This window comes from Polyodon spathula, chromosome 13 (genome assembly GCF_017654505.1).
Source record: "Polyodon spathula isolate WHYD16114869_AA chromosome 13, ASM1765450v1, whole genome shotgun sequence".
NCBI lineage: Eukaryota > Metazoa > Chordata > Actinopteri > Acipenseriformes > Polyodontidae > Polyodon > Polyodon spathula.
In genome coordinates, this window is record NC_054546.1 from 41,500,424 (window position 1) to 41,525,044 (window position 24,621).

Genomic DNA, 24,621 nt, shown 5'->3' on the forward strand with positions numbered 1-24,621 from the left:
ACAAAAACACAGAAAAAAGGCAAGTTTTTGAAAAGGTATCAAGTGTTAAAGTATTTTACAATTGCTTACAGGCGAAGCACAGTAGACTGAGTCTGTGCAACCCTCATCCCCACACCAGTCTTTTCAAAAGCAGATGTTGCTGGAATATCAAGTAATAAATTTTATATAGCGTATTTCATAGTGGACCACCATCACAAAGCTCTTTACAAGATACGAGATTAGCATGATCAACAATGGTTTTAAGAGCTTGAAAGAGAGGTTCATAAAAGGAGGGACATAACACTATGTTACACAGTTTTTGTTCCTGGGTAGTAAGTGTTATTTCCTAATTGCTTATGCCTCAAAAGTATAGAAAATGGCTATTATTCCCCACAAACTTTGCTTTTGCGACCAGGACAGTGATATTTCAAAATATCACTATTTCCAATGGGAAAATGGGCAAATGTGTGTCTTTTCGTTCACATAAAGTCCAATAAATACAGTATAATCGTAAATCTCGAAAAACTACTCACTTCTAAATCTTTTGTAGTCATTTTTGTATTACTTTAGTATAAATACATGGTAATTTGGATTCATGTTGTTTTTTCAGACTATGTGAACGAAAAGACACACATTTGCCCGTTTTCCCATTGGAAATAGTGATATTTTGAAATATCACTGTCCTGGTCGCAAAAGCAAAGTTTGTGGGGAATAATAGCCATTTTCTATACTTTTGAGGCATAAGCAATTAGGAAATAACACTTACTACCCAGGAACAAAAAAAAAAAAAAAAAAAAATTGTTACATGGAGTAATAGGACATCAAACAGGTCATAAATGAAATGCAAGATGTAAATAAGAAAAAAAAAAATCCTTTAAGAACCCATTACCTAGCTAAAAGATTTGTGTACCATGAAGCTTCATCCACTAGACGTGAAGCCAATGCACCCATTTCATATGAACAAGTTAGTGTCACCCTTGTGTGAAGGACTTATTGCATACTGGATCAACATGTGAAAGAAAAAGCTGTAACAACGGCTTCATTTCAGCATTTTAATAACCGTGCTGAACGTAAACCAACACAATTATCCAACAGACCATTAACAAACACACCTTTCTCATCTAAATTACTTCTTTACCTTTGAGAAGATTCCTGCAGCATGTCCACAAACACAAGACCTAAAGCTACTAGGGTTGAATACAGAATGGGAGGCTATGGAAGCAGACACACAATATAAAATCTCCAAAGGGGATTTGCACTGGCGTTCGTAACTTAACCCTTCATCGCCCTGTCAGACAGCGTGTATGATAGTATACCCAGTCAGAGAAATCACATGAGATTTAGCAGCACACCAGATATGAGTTATGTACCCTAAATCTTCTGAAAAGAAACTGTGTAGCCCATTTTAAAAATCACTTGTCAAACTACCTTTATGAAAAGCTGTGTTCCATCACATAATGGGTCTACGTTAAAAAAACAAAAAAAATTAAATTAAATCTTCACTAAGATATGGCCATTGTAAGAAGTAATAACTGGTGCCAGTCTGATAACTTTTACAGGCAAGCACTTTACCGCCACAGAGCTGAAGTCACAAACCAAGCCTAGGGGTTTAAGCTTGCATGGAGAACCAGTTTAGGACATCTCCAAAACACCCTTCAATCTCAGTCCCAAATATGTGGGACCTAGGAGCAGAGAACTGACTGCATGGGGTCGACCAAACACTGTGAAATCTGAAATGGAAAAAATAAAAACACCTGTCAACTTGAGCAACACAAATTCAGAACCTGATAAACAGAAGCAACACTTGGAAAACAAGTTCAATCAATATATAAAATTATAGCACTCTGTCAATTGTTTCCAAAAACATGGTCTGCTTTCCCCCTTAGAAACTGCTGCTACAACCAGAGTCCTCCATTTTCTCAAAAATAACATCCGTCCGTAATGGCTTCATGGCAAAGAGCAATCCGAACCGGTCAGCGAGCCTGGTTTTATATAGCCGTCCGTGCTCGCTGCTGCAGGACGGATGCATGTTGATTGTCTGAAGTCGTTATTATGGCTTGCTAACCAGTATTCAAAAGCTGTCGCCAAGGGAGAAAGGGGGCTAAAATAACTTTGCAACAGAATTCTGAAAAAAATAAGTTACTAAAATTGCAAGCGCAGGAACAAATAAAAAATAATTCCATTATTAAGAAAATGTCATGGTTTTATTGTGTATCGTGGCTTTTGTAATTATGTCAATTTTACGGTTCACGCCAACTACAGGTAGCTGATGCATTGGTTCTTTGGATCGCTAGAGCAACCGGTCAGTACACTGAAAACCAAAACATAAAAAAGTGGCATTACTTTATTCTCTAAGGCATGCTGGTAACAACACACGACTGGAAACTTAAAGGGCGGGGGTTGGTTATACTGGCGTCGTCAAATGCAGCTAATCTAGCTTCCAAACATCATGCACAACAGTTGAGGATTTCCCACTGACTGCAACGATTCAGCAAAGTAAGAGAGGTCGTGGATTTCTGCGTGGTGGTTTTTTTGTGTATGATATTTGGAATCCCATAGAGGTGGTTAGTCTCAGAAGAGAGGCGTGGATGGACATGGGGGTTTCCTTCCCCCCCTCTCCCCCACACTGCCCTTAGCCGAAGTTGTGCAGCGCAAGCCGGAACATATCGTTGGTGCACACCCAGGCATCGTTGATGTTTTTCAGGAGGAACATCTGATGGAATCCCATGATGGGGTCATCATCAGCCTGCAAGAGAAAAGGACAAGAAAATTAGACTGACTCTTGCATGATAAAAAAAATAAATAAATCAGACCAAGAAATGCATATTCCACCTTGCACTGGGAATTTCTTAGAGGCTTGTTACATGCGTAACACGCTTCGGTTTTCTTTTGGTAATCGTTCAAAAAGACCCAAGTTGCCTGATAAACATAGATTTTGTTGTATGCAGCAATATTTCCTCACGAGACAATGTAGTGAAGCAATTAGATCCTCCTCAAAAAATAATTCTTTACCGATTACTGATGACTGATTTTTTGGGGGTGTTGCACTATAGCTGGTTCTTAGTAATGGAAAACAACCCTAAAAATCATACATGGAGACAATTGTCTTTCACTGCTACAGCTGCTAAAAAAAAAAACAAGAACATGTGCAGAAGTTTTGAAAGCCAAGATAAGAGAAAAGCATATCTTTTTTTTTTCCCCTCTGCATTAATTCCCCTTAGTAAGCAACTCTGCTGACAAGCAGTGAAGGCTGTCACAGAGGAAGAGTTGTGCACTTTTTAAGCAGTTAACAAGGCCAGCTTGACAAATTTCCTTCTTACATGGGCTTGGTAATTGAAACTGCAATGCAGCTTTCATTCAACCCATTTCACTACTGTTATCATTGTTTCTCCTGCTGCTTCCCTATATGTACAGAATCTAGTCCAGTAAATCTTGTTAGCCACCAAAACTTTTGGCTTGTGAAACAGCCTCCAGTTAGTATGCTGACATTAAACAAAACAGGACATACAGTACCAGTAAATGAAGCTGTCCGACCCAAAGAAGAATAGCATTCATTGATCGTTGATGACCTTGTCCAGGGATTCAAATAAGACTCATTCCATAGAAGTTTGATCCATTCCTGAATTTACTATATTTTAAAGAGTCACTTAAACCTGCTACCTATACACTGTGGCTATTCAAGCGCAAAATAAAATCTGGAACGGGTGAAACTGCTATGCAATAGGATTCTAACCCTTGACACGGATAAAGTTAAACTGACACAGAACACAGTTATTTCACAGATAAGCGAGTTTAGCCGACAGAACTTACTTTAAGTTGTCCTACTACCATACTCAGTATACAGCTGTCTGGAGTGGGTTGGTGGTCTTGTGCGGTTATGCTGTGCGCAATCTTCTGAAAGGGAAGGCTCTGTAATACACGAAACAGAAATGGTTACCCAACCTGCAGTAAATCCTCAACTACAGTACACCGCACCACCTGTACACTTTACTGACATTTCTTACAGTATACTGCAGTTACTCACAGGTGGTAGAGAAAGCCAGTTTGTACTCTAGCCCTGCCTTTTCTCTCGCTAGACACTAGTGTCTATACAGAATCCTTTATTGAGATACATTAAAATGCTGCTGTTTAAGTAGAAATTGGAATGCAATTACATGAAACTGGAATACAATTGGAACATAATTGGAACAAAAACATGCATTTTAATGTCTGTAGCTAGCTCTCCCCCACACGGTTCAAAGCAGACAGTAATGGGTTTCAAAGCTGTGGTCTCAGGTGGTTAACATGGTAATTGGATTTCACATACTTCTTTTGAAAGTTGTTATTATGAACAATGTTAATCTGCTTTGCTTTTCAACTTAAAATGTATGTTGCTTTTTTTGGTTTGTTTGGTTCCAGAACTCTATTATTAGCAGAGACAATAAGTTGTTCAACATTAGTTACCAGGTTTGACAACAACCCCCCCTAAGCGTGCTGTGTGCTAATCAAGTAACCTCCCTTCCCTACAACTTACAGAGAGTTTCTCCACAATAGCGGCTTTTCCTTGGAATTGCTGTCCTTCCCAAGTAAGGCATGATGCATCAATCTGAAAGGGGGGGGGCAGGGACACATTTGAGAGACGAGAAACAAATGCAGCAATGGAAATTCACCCTGTGTGCTGTGAATGAGAGAAAGACAAAACAGCGAGTGACACTGCCACCCCACCCACTGCTCAGTGTGTGCATTACAGGCTGGGCAGCAATGCAGAGAATTGTGTCATATACCTAGGGTACTGCAGGAAAGACTGTGAGGAGGGCAGAAACAATCACACAAAATAATGCATCTAGCAATTTTATGCAAAAGGTCCTTTCAGAACACCACAGTAATGAAAGCTGTATACAGGGTACCTACATGAAGTAGAAATGTTAAGTGGGGTCCACACGGCAACTCTGCAAATCAATGTTCATGAATACATTAGTGAGCATTCCTTCAGTATTCATGATGAACATGTAGGCTGGACGGAGGAACATTTAAGACATTAAAAAAACTTCATTCACAAGGCACTGTGGAAAAATCTGTAAAAGTATAAAGGGCTTCTGTGCCTAGTGGATATGCTGATGGATTCTGAAAATCACAGCTGTTTGTAGGCAGAAGCTCACTAGGGCAGAGCAGATAGTTATCTGCTAACCACTTAACAACACATGGTCATCAGGTTCCAAATAGACTCAGTGTTGCTGACCGTTGCCACATTAAAGTAGGAATAACCAAGGCTTCAAAATCAATGTTCTACTTCTTCTAAACATGAGCAACATTTTCACTGCTCCCCCTTCTCTTGCATTAGATACTTAACTAATACAACGTTAGAGATCCAAAGAAAAAACAAATAACGCCAAACGCTGCAGATAGTGGGTGACACTGTCCAGACTGGAGCGGTGCTGAACCACAAAGCAAAGGAAATAAGGAGCCAGAAAGTGAGGAGCCACAAACCAAAAGTAGTAGCAATTTTTAATCTGTAACGCTGTGTTTGAAATAATCTTCGAATCACAAAATAAAACACGGGAGAAACAAAACAAATAAGATTGGACCTCGAGAAAAGAGGGGCGAGTGATCATGCCAGCGAGAGGGAAGAATGTTTGTTAGACCCTTGTTTAAATCGCTCCTTTGTGAGGAACAGGTGTGTGATGCACTCACATATATTGCTCCTAGTTGAGTCCTGTCTGCGTCGAACAATTGGTAGTAATGCTGCACAAAGCTGGATCCTATCTGCTCCCAGATCGGCTTGTCACCCATTCTGATTCACCCAGCAACAGGCACTGCAGAGAAACAGAGATCCACAGTTAAAACTGCATTGTTAAAACCTAGCCTGAATACAGTGCTATGGGTTAGAGGTGTCAGACTCTGTTTACTTTCCTAAATTTAAACTTGAGCAAGCACTCATACAAGCTATAAGAAGCACTAACAGTATACATGTGTACGAGACTATATTACAACAACGAGGTGGCAATGGCTATGAATACCTTTGGGGGTCATTTTTTACCCTAATGTACAGAATATCGCCAAGTTGTCCTTTTTTTTATGTTAGGAATATCGGCCAGCTATACCCTAATCTCTCTATGCCTGCTGCGGAGAAACTGGTCCATGCCCCTGTCTCATCCAGACTTGACTACCATACTGCCCGGCTTGCTGGGGTTTCCAAGAACACCCTGAACAAACAGAGGCATGTTCAAAACTCAGCGGCCAGGGTTTTGACTAGATCTCAATCTGGTGATCGTATTCCCCTCTTCTGAAATCCTTACTTGCCTTCCTATTAAGTTTCACATTGACTATAAAATCTTGCTATTGACTTAAGGCTTTGAAGGGAGTGTCTCCCCCTTACATAACTGACTACTAACTGTCTATTTATACCCCTAGATGCAATTTGCTGTTCACTGATGTTGGACTCTTGTGTGTCCCCATGACCAGACTCTGAACTGTGGGTGACCGGTCCTTCTGTTCCTATGCCCCTAGGTTGTGGAATGCCCTTCCCAAAGAAACCAGGGACTCTGAATCGTGGGGTGATTTTAAATCTCACCCTAACTTACTGGTTTAAACTACCTTTTTTATTTTAAGATGTAATGTTTTTATAGCGTTTTTTTTATTGTTGATTTTTATTTTGTTCTTCTGAAGAGCACTTTGTGATGACCTGTCATGAAAGGTGCTTTACAAAATTATTATTATAAATAGTGAATATTAACTACATTGCCTTACACTGTATAGTTACTTATACAATAAGCAAACACCTGCTGGTATATCCGTGTGTATTTTTCGGTTTTACCGTTTAGACAGAATTCTAGAGTCAGATTCCCTTATAACTATCTTCGGTTTTAGCACAGCCATTTTAGACAGGTAGCCTTACAAACGTAAAGCTCACAGTGAAGTCAAGCCCTGTTTATTTATTATTGTTGTTGTTGCAATTATAATAATAATAAATAATAATTAATAATATTATTATTTTAAATATCTTGGTACATACTGCAGAGCAGCTAGTCTCAAACAGACGCAGCCCACAGTACAGTGAATAAAAGCATTTCAACAGGGACGCAAACAGCTGTATTTTAATTTTTAAAATGTGCCGACACACATGGAAGCTGTTCCTGCTAGCAATGTCGACGAGTCAAATAACTCACTACCTCATCACAATAGTGTCACCCCCCCCCACTATCTAATCTACTATATCAAGTGTTAAATATGAAAAGTAATTAACTGATTGACCAGCAGCAAAAGTAATTCACTTACAAATCGCTCCACATGTCGTTAATTGCTGTGTGACAATCACAAAAGACAAATAAAAAATATATTATTTATTTCTTGGCAGACGCCCTTATCCAGCCTTATACATTCAGAAATATAGTTAGGCTATAAAACCAAGTGAAATGTACTTTAGTAACACATAGAAGCAATAGATGGTTTAAATGATACAACAGCAAAGGGTTTAAGATTTTCTTCATCAGAATTTTCCTGTGCTAACTAAGGTAGCCTGTCCATATAAACAGAGTATGAAGGAATGCTGTACTTATGAGCGCTTGACACTGTATTTAGTTGGTGGGAAGCAGGGAATTAGCTCAGCATACCCAGCAGGCATAGAGAGAGCAGGCTGGGTGTGTGGATAGAAAGTTGCAGACTCAGTTGTTTTACACCGGGGAAAAACAAGGCAAAAAAGCAGTAGCAAATATCCCCTTTCCTATGTTGATTGCTCGAACAACCCCAATGTAAAAATGCATGTTTCACTTTCCTGTTCCGTTCTGAAAAGGGCAGCAGGGACCACAAAGCATGCATGTTCCCAAAAAGCACAAGCACAGGACAGCAGGTACAAACAGTACTGTAAAAAGCACAAGCACAGGACAGCACATACAAACAGTACTGTAAAAAGCACAAGCACAGGACAGCACATACAAACAGTACTGTAAAAAGCACAAGCACAGGACAGCACATACACACAGTACTGTAAAAAGCACAAGCACAGGACAGCACATACACACAGTACTGTAAAAAGCACAAGCACAGGACAGCACATACAAACAGTACTGTAAAAAGCACAAGCACAGGACAGCACATACAAACAGTACTGTAAAAAGCACAAGCACAGGACAGCACATACAAACAGTACTGTAAAAAGCACAAGACAGCAGGTACAAACAGTACTGTAAACCCCTTCAGTTAGCATTCCAGCCGTGTCCCTAAATGGGCTACTTTCTCAAAGTGATTTACTCCAAACAGGCATTTATCAAGATTTTTCCTTGAAAAGAAACGGAAACACCGTTAAGAATTCTAAAGCGAATAATAAGAAAAAACTTTAAATCTGCTCGCAAACCACTGAATTAAAAGTCTTCAGGGCCAGAAAAAAAGACTCCAAATGCACAGCAGTTTGGTCCACTCCTGGTTTCAGTTTAAAACGACAAACCCGAGCTTCTCATCAAGCTTGCAGTAAAGCCTGGTATGGGTGACACTGCTGTGCAATGGGAGTCTTCATGCCTGCTCTTACTGTCTCGTTTACTTCAGGGTGGGTGTCTGTTAGGGCAGGTTTTGCTTTTGGAATCTCACCCAACGTGTCAGTTTTATTAACACAGTTTGGGAATCGCTGATAATTCCTCAAAGTATAGTACATTACTCAATGCACAATTTAACAATTTTTCCTTTAACGCTTTTTATTTAAAAAAAGAAAAAAAATAAAAGCAGTGAAATTCCGTGACCACATATTCACTGCGTTTGACAGCATCTGTATTCTGTAGATTATGTGAACACAAGAGTCTGATCAATGCATTGTTTGCGAGCAAGTAAATAGCACAGGCAACACCTCTCACAGGCCTCTGAGGCTTTTCTCTTCGGAACTGTGTTACTAATGTTCATGCACAGACAATAAAGCTAGCAATGGGACGATCACAGCACATGACTGAGTCAGCATCATGGTCGCAGTAGTAATGAAATGTCACAAGCAGATCAAGCCTTTCCTTCTAACAGCAGTGCCATACTAGCTGTGTCTGCCTAAGATGTTTTTGTCTCACCCGCCTGAAACTGAAAACAAACTGACTGCAAAGGATGCCACTCCCTTCAAAGCTAGATAATTATGAATGAAACTCAAGCAATTCCTGTTCATCAGCATGGTAGAACTAATACAAAAAGGACTTGGATTACTAATGATTGTGCAGTATCTGTAAATACTAATAACTGACATTGCATTTATATATATATATATATATATATATATATATATGGTATTTTAAAGTACTTTATACACAAAGAATTGCAAGAACTTCCTGCAGAAAGTCTACTTTGGATTAATTCAAGGAAAGCATCACGAAAACCACACTGCTTACCGCTACTGTGTGGCATCATGCATATTTTTGTCCCTCTGGCAGCGTAAAGGAATATCCGCTTTCACTTCCTACGAAACTAACCCACCCTGACCCTAACCCAACCCCAGCCCGAAAACCTAACTGAATCATCTGGTCACTTTCTAGTGGAAATTCTTCGTGCTGCTCCCCTCCGACTTAACAGTACCAACACAAGCGTCTTGCAATCGACACACACGATATTTGGCATTTGTTACAGCTGCGTTCACTTAATCATTTTAAATTGAACTTTACAATTAAAACTACCAGTACATTAACTACAGGCGTGAGTGAACGAACCCATATTAGAAAGAGACAAAAAAAAAAAAAAAAAAAAAAAAAAAAAAAAACGACTCGTGTGTAGATATTAATAGAAAACCAAAACATTTAATTTTAGACAAAAAAAGAGTACAACTCTTGCCAACCAATTGGCACTTCTTTCCTGTGGGCGTGTTTCGGTTATCCAGAGTCTTCCCCAGTCGCTATTTCAAATCGTGTCAGTTCTCAAAGCAGGCGGATATCATTCCTAATGCTACATTGTACCCAAGTGACAGCTTAAAGGGACGGGGCGAGGCTTGATCCTAAAGCACAATGCACGAAGCATGCATAACAGCAACAATGCCGCAAGTCTCTCCAATGTATGTGTACGTTTTTGTCTCTTTTTTTGTGCTTTAGGATTTTCCTGCTTAATATTACAAAAGCATTTCGGCCCTCCACGCAACACGTGTGCAGTTCGTGCCCTGCTAAAAATACTCCATTCCCGAGGCAGATTGTCTCCCGGAGTGCAGGGAGTGTACAAGCTGGGGCCCTCGGAGATGGGAGAGTGAAGTCAGTCTCTCTCAGTCTCTCTCTCTCTCTCTCTCTCTCTCTCTCTCTCTCTCTCTGTATAAAGGCGTGTCTAAACACTTCTTGCTAACCGCGGCGTGAAAATAATGATATATTCTCCCCTTCCCAGGAAAACAGCCAAAGTAATTAACCCTAAAACATGTACATCCCGTTCTCACAGACCTTGCTGTTTTAATGGAAGGCGTCGGTGTTTACTGTGAGTTAGTGGCAACAACTTACCAGACGCCCTCACTAGCTTCCCCTGCTTCCCAGTTATGGCGATCAGTGCGATCGGCCGCGACCCCTCCACCTTCCTGCAGCGCATGCCCGCACCTCCAACAAACCGCGCCCTCTGCATGCCGGGACTTGTAGTTTTTAAGGGAGTCGAACATGCGCGCTAGTGTTGCAGTTCTGTTTGGAGTTGATCGCCGGGCGTAAACAGGGAGAACAGATTCTGAAAAACTACATTTTCAGAAATGCAAAGCGCCGAGAGACTGCGAGGCTCAGTGTTTTCTCTACTTAAGCTGTGCAGGGCAGTGGTGCTCAACTCTAGCCGTCGAGATGAATTCCAATCCTGGTCTTTATTCCAACCCGGTCCTAAATGAGTGTCCTACAATCATTTTCAATTTTATCCTCAAGTACTAATTCACTACTTTGTTCATAATCTCTAGTACAAAATCTCTAGATAAAACCACATCTTCTACATGGGTTTACATAGTAATTATTGGCATTTGTAAATGTTGATATTGCAGCTGTCTATTTTAGCATCATCTTCCTTAAATGTAATGTATTATGCCCTGTATTTCACTGTATTTAATGTATTATGCATTGTTCCTCACTATCTTGTAAAGCACTTTGTGATGGTGGTCCACTATGAAAGGCACTATATAAAATAAAGATTGATTGATGGGTTGATTAATAAATAACACTGAGAACATAACTTCCTAATTTCTCTATGTGACGCCCATCACGATTGTGTAATAGCAATAAAGTACAGCTAAGTTTAATTCATATAAAATTCATATTTTGTAAAGAATGCCTCACTCATAAGTCCTTATCATGTTTTCCTACATATCTGCAGAACCTGGATGACTCTAAGGCATGTGCCTGCGTGTCTGGATGCAAAAAGCAGATTCGCTCAGTATTGTTGGGAATAAACACGTGATTAGAACATTATAGGGTTTGATTAAAAGAGGAAGCTTTTAATCAATTATCCATTAGGCTGGTTGCTTTTGTTCTTACACAGCAGCTTCCTCAACTTGCCTGCTTGCTGTAGCTCTTCCCTTGGCTGGAGGCTCAGCAGCCCTCTCACAGCAGTACAGTATTGTGCCTTGCAGTCAATGCAGTAGAGAGGATTGTTTTTTTTTTTTAAGGTCTGAATTACTTGTTTCTTATTGTGTCTGTCTACTGCAGCAGCTTAAAACCTTTTTTTTTTTGCTGGGATCCTTTCGAAGTGACTTATGACTTCTGCGACCCCCTTGTGTAAATATTCATATTTTATATATTATAAACTACATACATGTAGCAACAGCACCACAAATGTTTTAGTCTCCCAACCACAAGTAATTGAGAGATTCTAATTTCAACAAACTCTAGCAGTAAGAACCCTTTCACACAGACTTGCTGCCTTGGCACATGATGTTTATTTGATTTGCATGTATTACATCATTACGACATCCAAACGACAAGAGAGAATGAGAGACGTGGAAAAAAATTGTGTGGCAGTGCCAGTATATCTTCACTTTTAAACGCAACCATGAACACAGCGTGCAGCTCTCAGCGGGAATGCAAGTCCAAACTGTGCTCTGGCTGCCACCTATGAAATTAAGTTTCACCCATTCCAGGTTTTAATAGCCAGTGCACGGATAACAAGCCCAGGCGTGCGTCTTCTTAAACTCCTAGTGAAACCAGGCGCGCATCAAACCGCTATATAATGGGTGTCTAATTTCCATCCCTGCACTTCCAATGGTTACAAAGTGTACGTTGCCCCAGTGCAACAAGAGTTGGCATTTAATCAGCGGCAACTGGTGTTCTGCACAACAGACAGAGCGAATACTGACTTGCAGATTTCTTTTTGGAGGGAATTTCAGGCTTTATCATGCAATCGGAACCAGGTCATTTTAAGGTAATAACTTGACGAATCTATCAGCCATTTTTAAAGTAAAATCCTCTGCAAAACCAGTATGTGACCCTGGCTGTTGTGACAGATCTTTTTTTTTTAGTTTTCAAATAACCCTACAACAGTAAAACACACCTGTACCACAATGTAACAGTAATGAGTTTATTATAAAACAAAACAGATGTTTCTGCCAGGAATGCACCCCTGGAATCCACGGGATAAACTCATCACAGACAACAGTTACAGAAAAAACACTGAACATACAATATGCATATGAAGTAGTGGCATCTAGCTTGTCCTGCAGCAATTAGGGATTGTAATAGTGTGTTGCAACCTCAATACACTGTGTTGTGCTTGCAAGTGAATTCTGAGGTAGTGATCCTATATTTTCTGTGGATGCAAGTGGCACATACCCACACAGAAAAACGATATGTACCACAACAGTAATAAATAAACCAACAGATGTGACGAGGTGAACCAACACTTGTGTGTCCCAGCTCTCTCGTGCATTTCTTTATTAGGTAATTAGGTGGGGGGTTTGGTTCACTTGGCATGGGGGTACCCTAATGTTGCTTCCAGTATACCGGTCAATGTGTATTTCCATGACTGGTCTGCTTGTCTTCGTCATTTGTTTTTTGATTTCACAGTGTGACCCTAAAATATTTTGTACATTCAAAAAACCCTTGTTGGATCATGGCATTCAAGAGCTTGAGACCATAACTGGGTAGTCAGTTAAAGTTAAACCTGTCACTGTGCCTGTTTTACAGCCAATATAATGGAATTAATGCTTAACTAAAAATATCAAAAAAAAAATCAATTAACAATATTTTACACAATGATTAAACACTGAATAGTTCTGAATTTTATTGAAGACGCAGAATCGACATCTAGTTGAAACACGTGCCATTGAATTGACAGATTATTTTAGTTTTAACAATACCTTCCCAGGCCTAGCCAGTTCATGATAGTTTTCTAACACAATAAAAAGTGTGGGTCTAGAATACAAAACCAGTACCAAACAGGAATGTTTTTATTTCATTAAAATAAAAAAAAATTATTTGCCAGAGCCACTACATGTTTTGCATGGACCTCGTAATACAGGGATAGAAATAAGACTCCTACTGCAAAGCAGTTTCACTATTCCAGGTTTTACTACAAGCCTGACTCGCCAGTGTGCACAGGTAACAAGCTCAGGCGTGTCTCGTTAAACTCCTAGTAAAACCAGGAATATATCAAACTGCTCTGCAATGGGAGTCTAACGTCCATCCCTGTAATAAGTTGCAGCTCAGTAAATGTCTTTGGCTGACACTGAATCCCTGTTCCTTGTTTTAGAGTTGAGTTGTCAGATCTTTCCCTTTCCTGATGTGGCTTCTCTTTTCAATGCAGGGGCCCAGCTGGCACCCAGTTGAATAGCTGGGAGAGACTAAGGCACGTGGAGATGGCTTGCACCCCGCACAGCTTACTGGAGAAGAGCACCGCGGGGGGCTTCTTGGAAACCAGTATCCCTTAACTGCACCCCTTCTTCATCGTGCACCCCACACCTTGAGCACCACAGTAACCTTCTTCACTACTTCGCTCTCCTCTTTAAAAAGCTGCAGTATTGAGCTTGAAAAGTAAATGAATCCCATTTCAAATAGCGATGCACAGCCATGTTTCTCATTTCCAATCAGTTTGAAAGAGACCTCTCTGTGATGTGGAGTGTTGACTTCCTGGACCCTCAGTTCTGAGGCAATGTTCAACATCACACACTGTATGAGGAGCAAATGATACTGCAGTTGGAGAATCCACACTTTTTGGGTAGCCAAATTGCTTTACAAACTAAATCACCTGTTGATTGAAAATGTGTCTTGGCTGGGATGGTAAACCCCAAAGGTGATAGTAAACTCGTGAATAATACAGTAAAAAAAAAAAAATGTTTAGATACAACTATGTCCAATCATTCCGAGCTTCTGCAGCAACCAAGCCTTTGAGCAAAAAAAAAAACCCACAATGCTAGTTTGTTTTATGATATTATAAGCTAACATGTTAAAATAACTAGCTAGCATTAGTAACAACTTTTTTTTAAAGCAAAAAAAACCCAAACATTTATGACAATGTAAAGTTATACTTTACTGTTACTGTCTCCTTTTGTACACAACTTTTGGAATCCCTTATAAAAATTGTTTTTTTTTTCTTTTCTTTTTTTTTTTTAAATTTCCATTCCTTTTCTTTCTTAATAAAGAAACACACAGTCACAATTACACGCCGTGCTTCTTCCTTAATACAGCCATGGACAGGATCCTGTCTCTGTCCCTCACCTCTTCCTTCAGCTTCGCCTCTGTTATCCTGAGCTGTCGGATGGTAGACTTCATCTCCTTCATCTTGACCTCCATCAGGGCGATGATATCCCGCTGCTCGTTCAGTTTCTTCAGCAGCTCCGTGGAGGTGGTTCCGGACGTCAGCGAGTACGAGTGATCAAATGTCTCCTTGCCGTTGTACACCACAATCGGAGCGACGGTTAGGGTGGACGTTGTAGGGTAAGTAAATTCTCCACCTGGGGCCGCCGGAAAGCCTTCCCCCTCCGAGGTGGACGCCGTCACTGGCTCGCAGTACCCGTCGGCTTCTTGTTGCACCGTCAGGTCAATGGGCTTTGCCTCGTCCGGTCCCCTCTTGCGCTCGGTCTCAGCGCTTGGGTCATTCAGCCCCTGGTAGCTGGCACCAATGCCGGTATCTTCGTGTTTCACTGCGATGAGGAGGCTGCAAGTGGACGCGTACGATGCTGTCACGTCTACCGTGGCAGCAACAGTAGCTGCAGAGGCAGGAGTGGAAACAACACCAGCGGCAGCAGGAGCAGACACTTTTCTGTTCCTCCCTCGCCTGCCCCTTTTCTCGTTTATGCCGCGTAGCGGGAACAGGGTCGGCACCCGAATGCTGTAGGTCTTCCTGCCCCCGGGGAAGTGGATGCTGCAGACCCGGTGGCCGGTGGTGGGCTGGAAGGTGCTGAAGCAGCCGCTCACCCCGGTCCGGGAGATGTTCTTCAGCCAGATATCTCTCTGCACGGGGTCCTTTGGAAAGGTGTAGAAGCGCAGTTCGCGGTCCCGGTGGGAGTTGCTGTAGCAGCCGGGGACGCAACACGTGAAGCCAGGCATGCTTAGCGGGAAGCCTAACTTCGTTTTGTTTTTTTGCAATCCAGTGAAATATTTTGTTTTAATTATTAAAATGTTTAGTTTTGTTTTTCTCCTCCGCGCGCTGTTATCGACCCCAGGAGCGCCAGAACGGAACTACAAGTCCCACAATGCTAACTACTTCCGGTTGTTGAACATCACGACACTGCTGGCGAACAAAATAAATCAATAACGTGCCGTGATGAACGCACTGTTATAAAACTAGAAAAAAAAATCTAAAATCTGATCTATAATCAGCGGTGGAAACACAAGCCAGGGAAGCCCTGTGCTGTACGCTAATCACCTTCTCCATTCAAACGACAGTCATCTGAAAATATCAGCAGGGTCAAGCCTTGCACCTCGAACACAATACCCAAGCTGACGAAGAGAAGCGTGAGTTAATATATATATATATATATAATATATATATATATATATAATATATAATATTATATATATATATATTTTTTAATCTGTTATGTGTATAACGTTACTAACAGTGTTTCTATTTTTAAAATCTCGCAATGAATTACACAAGTAAAAAGAATATTATTATCATCGTCATTTGAAATTTGTTATATTAAAAGAACAGACTCCACGCATCAGTGAATGTTTGCCAAAACTCCGCTACTCCTCCATATGCTCCCGCCTGGAAACGTAGACAACATTATTGTATTTGACGAGAGAAACGTTAAGCAGACAACGAAACAAAACAAACAAAAAAAAACTACAGCTACCAGAAGCCTACAGCACGTTTTAAAATAACGTAAGGACGTCAATACGTGTACGTGAAGAAAGTGGAATGTGGCGCAAATTAGCCAATGAATGCCAAGCGGCAGAAGCAACTCACGCGAGATTTTGCTTGAATTTCCAGGCGGGAGCGTGGTTTTAAAAACAACAGTTCAGTGCGCGGTGGCGCTCTAACTGTAATATAACTTTGATTTGATCGATGCGATACGCAAACAGTTAAGACGTTTTCAACCCAACACATTTCTACCTGCACCGAGGAATCATCGTCTTTCATATTCTCTGAGAAAAAGGTAAGAGTTGTTTATGCTTGAATGTCATTTGGGTCTAATGCGTTGTTTAATTAGTTAATGTATCTATATATTGTCAGATCAATAAATTACCGGTACGTTTTATAAAAAATAAATAAATAAAAAAAATCTTAATCCAATGACAGTCGCTACGGGTTATGACGTCAGTAAATATTGTCCTAGTTTAGAAGAGCGTCCAAACAAATGGTGACGTAATTCATGAGAAAACAGCCGACTGTCAGTCTTCCGGTAGCTTCAGCATACAATCCCAGCCGTCGATGTTATTGTGTCTTTGATGCAAGTTATCTTAAATAAGTGACACACACAGAGGTTCATTTCTTAAGATAACCCTAGTGACACTGTCCTGACAATTCAAATCGGTTTTGCTGTGAGTGCTCCATTGCCGTTGTGTGACTCGCTCTCATGTTTTCATTTGTTTATTTTTTTGTGAATCTTCAGGTTGAATAAAAATGAATTCCCCAGACGAAGATGTCAGCGTGCGCACCTTGCTGAAAGCTGTGATGAGTACAGAGCCCGATCAGACTCCCGTGCGGGTGACGCGCAGGTGAGTGAACATTTATTACCAGTCATAATCCGTCGCTTGCCAGCGTAGTGCAGCAGCAGAGACCCTCCCCCACATGCTCAGCATCTTTATCAACAAGGCCATTCCTTCTTTTCCTGCCTTTAGACAAACAAAGCTGGAGAGTGGCCATTCTAAAAGGAGGAGTGCAAGACTGCAGAGGCTCGACATTGGACTCATGTCTCCCTCACTTGCCCTCCGCAGTAAACAGAAACAGAAGATACTACAGGTAAGCCCACAGCTTTCTCCTCCTTTAGAAACAAAACACAAATCTGTATATATCTTCTTTTTTTATGTAATTAATTTTTTTCTGGCAGAGTGGGATCAAATCTCCACAACCTGGAAGGACTAAAAGGACATCGAAGGGGAACAAACCATTGATCTGCCCCGGAGTGCTGGGGAACCAAGAGGACCTGGATGAATTCACACCGAGAGGTCTTCTCCGAAAGATCATTCTAACACGTATGTGCCTTTTAAACAGCCTGGAAACCGGGACCTTTTTACAATCCAAAGTTTAATAGAAAATAAGTTTATTTTTAGGTGATGCAGAAATGCATTTACTTCAAAAGCTTTGGCTAAAGCTGCTGTTAATGGAGAATTAAATTCATTGTTTTTTGCAGAACCTGACAGTTCGCTGGTGATTCCTAACAGACCTGTGAGGGATGATGACCATGAGCAGGCGTCCAGTCCAGGAGCTTCCAGGCCCAGGTATTCAAAACTTCATTTAGTCTGCTTACAATGTGACTGCAGCCTCTGTCATTGTTGCTAGCGTTGCTGTCTTACTCTGTCAGTGTGTGTGTGTTTTGCTGTATCTGCTAGAACAGGGTGTCCAATCTCAGTCCTGGAGGGCCATGCCACTACATGTTTAATGAGATAACTAACTGCTTCAAGGTCTGGGTGGATGTTTAATTTGCTCAATTAAACAGTTAAAACAGGCTAGGGAAAAAAGACCAGAAGTGGAAAGACCAACTTTGGTCACCTCTGTCTGACATGAACACAAATCCAAACAAAATGATACAGCACAGGTAAGGCATACTTTGTTTAATTGGCGGCATGGCAGTTGCCAAGTGATACACAGCTTGAACCCTGGGAAGGTTTCCTAGTGCTTAGGTTGGATTGTACTTTTTTTGTCTGTCAGTACTGATTTTTTATTGATTGATTTATTTTCTCCCATCAGCACTGAGACTTTTAATGTAGATCTACCTGATCTGTCCACCGGTAATATTACTGCATTTGTCAAAGGAATCAGCAGAAAAAGACCCAAGAAAAAAATCAGCGTCACTGTGTTTGAAAAAGACATGGAAGCGATGCCACTGCAGGTAGCAGGTAAGATGGTGTAGCTCTGTGGCTTTGCAAAAATCCTCAATCTCCTACCTCATTTATTTCAGGAAAGACAGGCACAAGAACACTGATTGATAATCGCTTGTGGCTCTTTGTCAGTTCTAGGTCTTTTAATTACTTGAACACCTGTAACATGCATGGTAACCATAGATTATAATATTGTAAGTGATCTTTTTGAGGATTGTATTTTGTTGTGGTTTGTTTTATAAAAAAACTAATACAAACTGCACATACAGTAATTTTCTGAAATTGAATTTCTTAATTTCAGACAATCTTAACCTGAAACCATAATTTTTTATTGCAGAAAATCAACAGCAAGAGCCAACTGAGAGCATCTCAGTTTTATCTGCAGGCACTGCTTCATTCAGGTAATGGTACTGCGGGACAAACTTGGCTTACTTCCTGTAGGAGAAAGAGTTAAAGAACTAGGGGTAGGCAACCTTGGCCCTTCGAATCCATTTCAAGGCTTTGTTCCAACCATATCCTTTATTTAATTAACCTCCAGGTCAATTCAATAACGAAGGATCTGCTTGGAACAAAGTCCTGCAATGGAATGGATTGGAAGTGCTGAGGTTGTCTGCCCTGGAGCAGATCCCCACTGCATGTGGTGGTGTTTCTGCTTCCTAATCCTTTTCCATGTGGCGTGTCCATTGCAGTTCCTTCAACCTCTCTCTCAAAACTCCAGTCGAGGAAGAAGACCCCAAAAACCATGGACTGCGCCGGAGGGCCCCCAAACGCAAAGCCATCAGCATCGAGGATTTTGAAGAAGGGGTGCAAAATTATTTACACAAGAAAAGTAATAATTTTTATTCACTCAGAACGTATTTTTTTTTGTTTGGTTTTTTTGAAGAAGTAAAGCTGTGAGCCTACCTTGTAAACTAACTAAGGCAGGTGTTAATCGTTTTAGAGTTTAAAAGTTCAGAATTTTGCCTAAATGTTGAAGCTTTGAAAAAAACATATATGCATTATAAAAGATATAGATTGAAAACGTAACATCGTACAACTGTGTGCTCAGTAACTCAAGGGGATATAACTAGCTGCTGTTTAGGAGCTTGTATACATTCAATATTGCTTTGTTCTTTTCTCCAATCAAAAAAGTGGCAGGTCTGGAAAAAAGTTGCGTGGACCCCCAGAAAGTGCTCTGTGAGACGCCGGGCATGGAGAAATTCACCCTGGGTCTCAGTGCTGCCCTGCCCCCTGATCTGACAGGAATTGCTTTCAACAACACTGAACTCTTTGAGCCGCCTTTCTTCAAGTCCCCTAACCTTGCTGGACGGAATACCCCTGCAGTGCACACAGCCTCCCTGCATTCAATCACAGGGGCTGACAGTATAGAGGAGGAGGAGGAGGAAGGGGTGAGACGGCCATCTGAGGTCGGGATGGAGAGAGAAAAGGAGGAGGGAGAAGGGGTGAGACAGCCATCTGAGGTTTGGATGGAGGTGGAGGAGAAAGAGGTGGATGAGAAAGTAGATGTTGCAGATGGGCAGGAAGAGGGAGAAGAGAAAGTAGATGATACAGAGGAAGACAAAGAGCCAGAGACTGACAGGGAGGTAACACATGAGAAAAATGAAAACCAGACTGAAGCAGAGGAGGAGGAGGAGGAGCAGCAGCAGGAGGTGGTAATAGATGATAACGAGGATGAAGAGGTAGCAGAGGAAAGAGAAGTTGGGGAAGAGGAAGAAAGAGAATCGGTCCTGGGTGAACCTGAAAACATGGAAACGGAGCACACAGAGAGGACAGCCGTTCGCTCACAGATTGAAGTGAAGGAAATGGATGTTGACTCGATGCACAGAGGAAAAGAATACAGTGGCATCTTCACCGGGAACAGGGGAGATCTGGTTAAAGGTAACCTCATTTTTTTATTTATGCATGTATTTTTAGGTTCCTCCTGCGTGAATAGCATTAAACATTGTACCACATGCATTTTGAAATGGATCCTTGTGGATTGCATGCTTTTTAGTGTATTTTATATGATATTTTACACAAGATCCATCTTCTATTGATAATGGGGTAACCAAATGGAATTGGCACCTAGCCAGCAAACTTCATTATATAGTCAGTGTCTCGGACTGTTGCTTCAATAAGGGGATATCCTTTGCCTTGCCAACCTGAAAAGTGCAATACACTTCAGGGAAGAATGGGTCTGTCCAAAATAGACCCAGCCTGGAAGAGAACTAATACTGTATAAATAAATTAAGGAGATGTGTTATCTTTTTCATTTTGTTTCAGTATTTGAGAGCCCTGCAGCTTCTAGACAGATTGACAGGCAGCCTGAATCTGCAGTTCACATATTCCAGCATGCTGAGCAGAGGAGAGCAAGCCAGACGGGGGGTCCCACGTATTCCGTGAATGATCCCACCAATACCACTTCACTGAACCAGATGCAGTTTACCCCTGTTGTGGAACCGAGCACACCGTTTGCCCCTGAGGCATCTGAGAGTGGAAGATCAAGTGCTCCAGGGACGCCGCGCGAATCTGAGAGGCTGAGTAGCCCACCCTCAGGAGGGGCCCCTGCCCAAGAGACCCCACAAACATCTGCTGGAGGGGCCTTGGGGGCTGAGGAGGAGGAGGAGGAGGATGAAGAGGATGAAGCGAGCGATGGAGCGGAGAGTGTAGGTAAGGAGCGGAACATTTTCCAATTATATTTCCAGTATAGAACCATTCATGCTTCAGAAACCAAGAGCAGCTGTCAAATGAAACTGTAGAAACAGTACGGCACCCAGGACTTACTGTTCAGCCTGAATATAAATTATACCTTGTGTAGTCTGAATGCTATACTGTGCCTCTGTGCATATATATTGGTGTGTGTGTCATATATATATATATATATATATATATATATGTGTGTATACAGAGCTCTCTTTGAAAACTCCAGCTTTCCTGCGTACCAAGAAATCTGCTGAAACACCTGCTTCCAGCCTGTCCACCCCTGTCTTTCTCAAGGGAAAAGTTACAAGGTGAGTAGCTGGTTTACATGATTCAGTTGGGCTGAATACTGCCACTGCAGTCCATGCATGCACACCAGGTGTCACTGCAGCTTCCTGAAAGAAGCCATGTTTTAAGCATGAATACAGAATGAAAGCCAGTAGCTCGAGGGAAATCTGCAGAGTACCTGAGTTCTTTGTATTTCTCTTTCAGTAAGTCTCTGCCTTCGGCTGAGAAGGCGAAGAAGCCCCAGCAGAAAAAAAACAAAGTGGTGAAAGCAGACAAGGCAACTGGGCTGCCAAAAAGCTTAGTCACCTCTGTCTTCTCACACTTTGCCAAGACAACGGTGTCCCGAGACACCTACCCCATCCTTCAGCAGTGGTAAGGCTTTCTTTTAATTAAAGCTGGCGTCAATACTGCACACTGTTTTGCAATACAGTTACGAGACAGGAGGTTATAGAGTGAAGCAGGATTTCCAGAGCTCAGGTGTTATGTAGTGTAAAACCTGAACTTTTCTTTCTTTCCTCTATAGTTTGGACAAATATTTTGACCGTCTCTCTGATGACCTGGAGGCATATGCCAGACATGCTAAAAGAAAGACCATTGAATTGGCTGATGTGGAGCTTCTCCTTAGAAGGTACGTGTCAGAAAGCCAGAGCAGGAACTCTGGAATATCTATCAGGGGAGCTGTTTCCGTTTTATGATTTAATACAGATATCTGGAGTGTTTTGCAAATTTAAAAGCAAAGTTTTAAATGGCATGCTGTATATTAGTATAGGACAAAATAATTAAAAAAGCTGAGACCTCATTAACGTCTTTATAGATAAGGGTTAGTGGACTGTCCCTTGTTCTTTTATATGTGAACATAACACATGAAGGGTGCTACATAAATGCAAGATAGATAGATAGACTGATACAGCACACCCATCCATCTTTAATACTGGGCTAGCTCCTGTGAGGGATGTTTGTAAAAACAATTGCAGTAGCTGTTGCCGTTCTCTCTCTGCTCTTGCAGGCAGGGGTTTGTTTCTGACAAAATGCCCTTGAAAGTGCTGATTGAGCGCCATCTTCCCATGGAATACAGGAAGCTGCTGATACCTGTGGCTACCAGTGGGAATCGGGTGATTCCCAAGATGTAACTCTGTCCTGCAGATCTCCCCTCTCCCCATTGGGCTTCATCCACAAGCTGTTAGTCACACCTGTAACAATTGGTCCTGCTGGTGTTCCATAGCCAATGCTTTCTGACATATTTTAAATAAGATTCAGACTTCTTGCCTCTGATCCAGTTCTTTCTTTGTTGTCTGTCTATTTTAAATGTATTTTAAAAAATATTATTACTATTGCTAGGCATTGTGTATAATTGTAATAAAGGTACTCTTTGGAAATACAATAAAGATTAGAATATAAAATATGATGAAATATGTTTTGCAGATGTAGAATACATTTAAGAGAGAATTGGAACTGCAGGGACCTGCTGAGAGTGTGTTAGTCTTCTTTTGGCCCAGGCCCCGTCCTCTTGACGTCTGCAGCTAAGAGCTGTTGCATGGCTGAGTTGACATCCACAGAGGCAGCCTGCTCCAAGTCCTCCTTCTCTGTCTGGAAAGCCAGGCAGATGTAGCTTTCCAGAGTCGGGTCGATGCTTTGAAAGGCAGTCCTCAGGTCAGTTGTTGGAGTTCAAATCCTCCAAGTGACCCTGCTGGGATTCTGTGGCTTGGATCAGCTCCTGGATCTGTTCCTGGTTTTTCAGCAAGAAGGCTCTGCTTAATGCTTGCCTGCAAGAAAAAGGATAAGAAAAATGGGTGCATTCTGTTGCGTGCTCAGGAACCAGACATCTATAATGTCTTGATCTACAGCATGATTTCTGTGCTTTGTTAAAGACCATATGATATATATTACATATTGTACTTTACAGAATAAAAATGACACTTGAGAAAGGTTTGGAATATCTCTGTAGAGAAACGCTACATGAAGACGTGGCAATTCATCTCGCCTGAATTTCTCCTTGCGCAGGGAGCCCTTCTCTGAGGAATCACTGTGCATCTGCTCTTTTAACAGGTGAGAGATCAGGTGAATCTGGCTGTGATACACACCTTCATCCCCCTGAAATAACCATGCAAGCGTGTCATCTGTCAACACAGCGACAGAGGGTCACCGTCTGGGCTGGTCTATAAGTGCAAAGGGGATCCAATAAAGGAAATGTATCTGTTTAAAAAAAAATAAAAAATTCCATGTGTAACAAATTATTGTTCAGTAAACATAAATGAAAAAATACACGTTTTCTTGCCACTACCCTGCAGTGTTGTAACAAAGGAGTGTAAACAGGGAAACACAGAAGATCTGCTGGAAGACTGGGTACGTTGTCACCTGCAGGTCAGCAGAAAACACCTCTTTCCAGATGTCCTTTATTTTGTCCACAATCTATTTTCTTCAGTTTCAGATTCTTAATGGCGCCTTCACAGCGCAGATACTCAGACTCTGCATCGCCTTTCCCCTGGACAAACACAAGAGGGTGCTGCTCACAAGCAAGTCTGGAGTACCTGTACTATGTTATTGTGCACAATCCAGGTGACTTGCCATGCATTATATTAGACTAAGAACCCAGCTACAGCAGCGATGATTTGTGTTTTTAATCTATTAAAAAAAAAATTCTTCACAAACACGATCGCCCTGCGTATTGCAGCTGTTAGAAGAAACTTTAAAACCAAGCAATAATCTCCCACAAAATGAGTCTTGCCTTTCAGACACTTGCTCGAACGTCGGTAACTTGCCATATTTCTGCATCCTGCCCTTTGGAAACATCAGAAACCATTTAATTCAAAACTAAACATGTTCACGGTCCCTCAGTTCAATGTGGATGTAAACCGGACGCTGTTTGTGTACAGTGTGTTGCCATGGAGATCGAAGCCCACCCCCTCGGAAGGACCTTTTTGAGTCTATGTGGTGTCCGCAGAGAAATATTAAGTAAACAAAGATTCTAAATTGAGATTCAATCGCACTCAAATATATAATGTTTACTAAATCGTATGAATATGATTTAAACAAAAACGACAAACCTGCAATGTGTAATTGTGTTTTTATTTGAAAGGTTGGGTTATTTTGTGCGTTATTGAAAACATTCCATAACAATAAGGCACAGCTAAATCTGCTTTCTCAAATTCATACGCGATGAAGGTCTATAATTCAAGTTCTTTGTGTTCAGGGAAGTGCATTGCTGCATTTAAACGTTACAATATATTATTTATACAATTCTGAAAGCACCTCCGCCTCTCACAGTTCCCTTGGAATATGTAGTTCTTTTCGAATTAATATGCGTTTTAGGACTACA

The 24,621-nt window shown here is 41.3% G+C and overlaps 3 protein-coding genes and 1 long non-coding RNA gene across 6 annotated transcripts; 1 reads left to right on the forward strand and 3 right to left on the reverse strand.

The window, feature by feature from the left end:
* Window positions 1–2,164: 2,164 nt before the first annotated feature.
* On the reverse strand, window positions 2,165–10,476 carry LOC121326200 (nuclear transport factor 2). 2 transcript variants are annotated; one of them, XM_041269407.1, is made up of 5 exons: window positions 10,392–10,476; window positions 5,650–5,771; window positions 4,493–4,564; window positions 3,790–3,888; window positions 2,165–2,725 (listed from the first exon to the last, which is right to left on the reverse strand). In XM_041269407.1, the coding sequence occupies exons 2-5, from the start codon at window positions 5,746–5,748 to the stop codon at window positions 2,612–2,614; spliced, it is 384 nt and encodes a 127-aa protein (XP_041125341.1). In that variant the 5' UTR covers window positions 5,749–5,771; window positions 10,392–10,476; the 3' UTR covers window positions 2,165–2,611. The 2 variants fall into 2 exon arrangements, with proteins under 2 accessions (XP_041125341.1, XP_041125342.1); XM_041269408.1 differs by lacking the exon at window positions 4,493–4,564.
* A 2,975-nt stretch (window positions 10,477–13,451) lies between these two features.
* Window positions 13,452–15,796, reverse strand: LOC121325145 (THAP domain-containing protein 11-like). Its single transcript, XM_041267456.1, has one exon. The coding sequence runs from the start codon at window positions 15,396–15,398 to the stop codon at window positions 14,508–14,510; it is 891 nt and encodes a 296-aa protein (XP_041123390.1). The 5' UTR covers window positions 15,399–15,796; the 3' UTR covers window positions 13,452–14,507.
* A 112-nt stretch (window positions 15,797–15,908) lies between these two features.
* On the forward strand, window positions 15,909–23,392 carry cenpt (centromere protein T). 2 transcript variants are annotated; one of them, XM_041267486.1, is made up of 14 exons: window positions 15,909–16,453; window positions 16,910–17,015; window positions 17,139–17,259; window positions 17,348–17,492; window positions 17,651–17,738; window positions 18,208–18,356; window positions 18,676–18,739; window positions 19,028–19,167; window positions 19,470–20,216; window positions 20,601–20,987; window positions 21,226–21,328; window positions 21,510–21,677; window positions 21,829–21,933; window positions 22,312–23,392. In XM_041267486.1, exons 2-14 carry the CDS (start codon window positions 16,921–16,923, stop codon window positions 22,433–22,435), a joined length of 2,436 nt encoding a protein of 811 aa, XP_041123420.1. In that variant the 5' UTR covers window positions 15,909–16,453; window positions 16,910–16,920; the 3' UTR covers window positions 22,436–23,392. The 2 variants fall into 2 exon arrangements, with proteins under 2 accessions (XP_041123420.1, XP_041123421.1); XM_041267487.1 differs by lacking the exon at window positions 15,909–16,453 and adding an exon at window positions 16,692–16,780.
* On the reverse strand, window positions 22,993–24,161 carry LOC121325168. The gene is made up of 3 exons (XR_005951321.1): window positions 23,587–24,161; window positions 23,387–23,498; window positions 22,993–23,068 (listed from the first exon to the last, which is right to left on the reverse strand). It is a non-coding gene; the product is annotated as an uncharacterized LOC121325168 (long non-coding RNA).
* Window positions 24,162–24,621: the final 460 nt, after the last annotated feature.